At 34.4% G+C, this 4,509-nt stretch overlaps 1 protein-coding gene across 2 annotated transcripts; it reads right to left on the bottom strand.

Moving 5' to 3' along the window:
• Window positions 1-1,711: 1,711 nt before the first annotated feature.
• Window positions 1,712-3,829, bottom strand: LOC118063206 (GDSL esterase/lipase At2g23540). Of its 2 annotated transcripts, none has more exons than XM_035077170.2 (5): window positions 3,485-3,829; window positions 3,250-3,380; window positions 2,916-3,164; window positions 2,576-2,831; window positions 1,712-2,117 (listed from the first exon to the last, which is right to left on the bottom strand). In XM_035077170.2, exons 1-5 carry the CDS (start codon window positions 3,738-3,740, stop codon window positions 1,882-1,884), a joined length of 1,128 nt encoding a protein of 375 aa, XP_034933061.1. In that variant the 5' UTR covers window positions 3,741-3,829; the 3' UTR covers window positions 1,712-1,881. The 2 variants fall into 2 exon arrangements, with proteins under 2 accessions (XP_034933061.1, XP_034933062.1); XM_035077171.2 differs by having other exon boundaries at window positions 1,712-2,105; window positions 3,485-3,814.
• Window positions 3,830-4,509: the final 680 nt, after the last annotated feature.

The raw sequence follows: 4,509 nt of genomic DNA, 5'->3' as shown, positions 1-4,509 counted from the left end.
CATATATGATACTGTGCTCTTAAATCTTCAATTAATTTTAGTTTGTACTTGATTTGTTAAATTAATGTCAAAGTTAAGGGTTAGGCACTTAAGGTTAATATTAATTAATAACAGTATATGTCAGAGTCAATTTTATTAAGTTTTTATTTATTTTTTTGTGTGTGTTTTTAAAACATATAGGTCTGGCGCACATGTTAAACCCAACGTATTTGGATTTGACAGTCAGCTAAATTTAAGGCACTTGGACTTAACAGTACACCAATTTTACATGGTTATGGCATGCATGTCAAACCTAAAACACTTGAACTTAACAGTGCGTCAAGTTCAAGGCACCCAATAAACATAGATTTGATAATTATGAATCAAGTCTAAAACACTTATATTTGACAATTAGCTAAGTCCAAGGTAGCGTGAGTGCTACCTTGGACTTGGCAATCAGCCAAGTCCTAGGCTCTTGGGCTTGGTAGTATACCAAGTTCAAGGTAACATGGGTCTAACATGCATATCAAATCCCAATGTGTTTGAACTTAGTAGTCAGTCAAGTCCAAGATAATGATCATTCATCCTCCCTTGTCATGTGTAGGGGAATGATCGTCCTCCTTTGACATGTCTATGGGAGTGACCAACCTTCCTTAAATCTAACCTCATGGAAGAACTTAGTCTTTATAGGCTTAGCTACAGTTGTTGTCTTAAACTCTAATCTCCCTACATCTTTTTAGGTGTATAAAAGTTTTTCAAGGTCCCATTATATTCTTCTCAGGTAATGAATATTTATCTCTTATTCAATGCTATCAAAATAATTACCCTGCAGGCTTTTCTTTTATGGGCAATAAATACACCAAGAGAGCTTCATGATAAAAAATTCACAATCTTCATTCTCTGTTACATATATATTTTTAGAGCATCTTTATCTAAAATATTCATGTATTTTCTCTTTCTAAAAAATACTTATTTATGTATTAGATAGTCAAACACCTTCATTAAAAAAGATCTTTTGTAGGTATTAGTTATAAGTAGTTTTAACCTACCAGGAATCAAATATAAATTATCAACTACTTGATTAAGAAGAATTGAGGAAATTATTAGTCTCCATTAATTAACCAATGGAGGAGACTATTTTTGGGACATCATCTCCATCTTATGTTTGTTTTACCACGTTAAAATCACATGTTGTGCTGCTAGAAATAGTCATCACTCCAGTATGAAATTAGCAGCCGCAGGGAAGTAGTGCGCTGTTTCCCTGTCAGGTGGATACAACACACATAATTCTGAGCCATGTTCTGAAAAGCCGCATGTCTTAAATGTCAAAAATGATGATTATGAAGGTTAGGGAAAAGCATTACTGATTAAGTTTTTGTTCATGTTAGCGTGTTTAGCATGCAGTAACAATAGTTTTTTAAATAACTTTTTCATGTCAAAATATATATTAATAATATTTTTTTATTTTTTAAAAATTATTTTTAATATCAGCATATCAAAACGATCCAAAAAATATAAACCATATTTAATTTTAATAAAAAAAAAATTCAAAATTGATGGGAACACGGTTTACACCGCGTTCCCAAACGTGTTGAATATTTTTGGTGGTGCACAAGGGATTTAAAGTGACGAGAACCTTAAACTTTTGGTTTTACAGGAAAACATCTAAGCACCTGAGTGACGCAGAATATGTTTTGAGAAACAAGAATAAGCGTAAGAGAATGCAGCAAAATTCTGAAGTAGTGAAAGATGATGAAAACTTTAATTATACTTGTAAAGGTTTACAAAATATATATCTATAGAGCGAAACCTTGTTGAAATACAGAACAAGATCGAATCGGTTCTTATGTTGCTCCAAGAATTAATCACGCACAATTCAAGAAACATTATTAATTACAACATTCAAAGATCTCGAAGTTGCCTGAGATTCACGGGAGATATGTATTTTGTATCTCCATCCAACAGTTTCTTGGCAATTATAACGTTGGCAGCCTCACTTGGATGATAAGGATCCCAGAACACATGCTTGGATCGATCTTCGCACAAGGTTGACGTTGGTCCACATGGAATTATCCCTGCAAATTGCCCTCCATTTCCACAACATGCTTTACTTGATGTTGTAAATCCTGCACACAACTCTCATAGATAATATTCCTTCATTACTTGTACATTCTAGTTTTCCAAAAAAAAAAAAAAACAGTAGGGCAAGGTTTGATTAATGTTATGAAACGCACAATCTTTAAAATAACATCTAAATATCTGATAAATGAGAAAGAAAGAAGATCATCACATAAAAATCTGGATTTTTGGTAAGTACTTCATCCCAAATATTAATAATTTATATCATAAAAACAATTGAAATTTTGATTTGAAGATAAATTAGAGAGTACATAACCTTCACCTATCTATATATCTACCACCCAACAATCAACTAGTCAGCCAAGCAAACTTTAATAGTCACGAAAAACCAGAAACTAAAAATCTAGCCTAACATACCAAGTGCCAACAACTATTTAGCTTTGTCAAACCAAGAGTACTTAATCAATAGAATTAGGAATATATAATATTTTTTCCCACAAGTATGATCAGTACTTACCATATTTTTCATAATTTGTGATGAGTTCCATCACCATATCATACACATTAGCAAGAACAAATGTAGCTCCTGGAAGGTTTTCATTTAGTTGAGCAAGTAAATCTTTCAATCGTCCATTATACTGAACTGCTAGCTTATTTGCCAATCCCACGCATTCATTTTCGCTTAATTGATTTATTGTCTTTTGATATGGAATGCAACCTATCGGACCAACGTTCCCGATTACAAATTTTCGAGCATCCATTTTGTATAGTCTCTGCAAGCAAAAAAGAAAATTACACACAGATATACATATTTTCAAGTAATCAGAGGTTACTGATAAGAGTGATGATTTTCATACCGTAAGTTGGTCTCTAAAGTGACTGAGCATGTCATCAATGAATGCATCAGGACTTTCAGAAATCCTTGCTCCAATAGAGAGAACTGGAAGTAGATAATTGTTGAGGAAATCATTTGCTCCAATAGTAATAGAGAAGATGGATTTCTTCATGATATAATCTCTTGCCTGGGATGCACCCAGCAATTTATCGAACTGCTTTCTAGTAATTGCGAAGTAGTCAATTTGTATATCCATTCCTAGCCTATTAACCTGCACAATACAATACACAAATCATGCACATGTGTATATATATATATATGTTGTAGTTCTATAGCTAAGGTTGTCAAGTGCTAACAAATATTCTTCCAGTTCCATTCATAATCCCTCCTCCTCCGGATGCATAATTCACGCCATATAATATAGCTTTTCCAGTGGTGTTTGGAGACAAAAACGGGTGAGCATAGTTTGGTTGTCCTAGTTCTTCCCCTGGAAACATGAAGTTAGCACTCACAAATATGAACCAATGGAATATAGAGAAGATTGAAACAGGAAGAGCAAAAAGGGAAACATGTCACAAGCAGCTGGCTTACCTACAATGTCACCAATGGTTCTCCCATTGGTATACCGGCCGGTAGGGTTTCCGCCGGATGCTTTAAAATCAATGCCATTAGGTTTGATATTGGCCTTGGACAAAGTTGGTAGATAATTGTTGTTTCCAGCATCAACTAGGGAATCACCAAATATAAAAGAAGCTCCTAAAGCAGAATTATCACAAGCTACCTTTCCAAAATAGCTCAAATCCACGACAAAAAGCACCAAGGCCAAGGTGTAGATTATCGTGGCCATGGCTAGCTAGCTTTTCTACAATTCACAAGTTAGTGAGATTGATACTACAAATGTTATATCAAGATAGAGCCCTAGTGGTGAGTATTTATGCAGCTTTTTGTCACAAAAGGAAGTAAAGAATCCATAGGTAAAACTTGTAAGCCATGTTCTAATAAGATATTTGGTAAGACCCACTATTGTAGAGGGAAGGACTAGTGCGCGTATGGACGTCAAAGTTCCCAGAGGTAGTTCATCAACATTGTTGCAAATTTCTCAACGTGTTGCGAACTTTTGGAGCTTGCTTTTGCAAGACGTAATTAGCTCCCGTGAAGGTCAAAGATATGCATTAATTCAATCAAGGTTATTAGTGGCCTAGATTAGAAAATGTTCTAGCCAAGAGGGGACTTGGGTGGTGTTTGGTTTAGGCGTTGAACCCCATAGAACCCAAATTTATTATTTAAGTACATGCCATTTGCCCACAAGTATACTCGGAAATACAAGGTCCATGATGGAAGGCGAGCCTAGAGCTCGAGGGAGAAGAACCATCCAATCAAAAACCCGAGTCTTGATTGGCTAGCACACGGAGATAGATACTATAGAGCTTTTATTTCTATATTCATGCATTGTTTTTATTTTCTTAAATTACTAAAAATCACATTAAATTTAAGGAGATTCACAGTTAATATAATAAATAGGTTAAGTTAAATAGATGAAGGAGCGGTGTTTTTCTTACAGTATTTCCGCTGTAGATTAACCATCTTTTATTCTGTTAGTTTTTGTTATTGAGATT

The sequence above is a fragment of the Populus alba genome, chromosome 7 (assembly GCF_005239225.2).
Source record: "Populus alba chromosome 7, ASM523922v2, whole genome shotgun sequence".
In the NCBI taxonomy this organism is placed as follows: Eukaryota; Viridiplantae; Streptophyta; class Magnoliopsida; order Malpighiales; family Salicaceae; genus Populus; species Populus alba.
The sequence above is the reverse complement of the archived record's forward strand: the minus strand, read 5'-3'. Positions and strand labels throughout refer to the sequence as shown.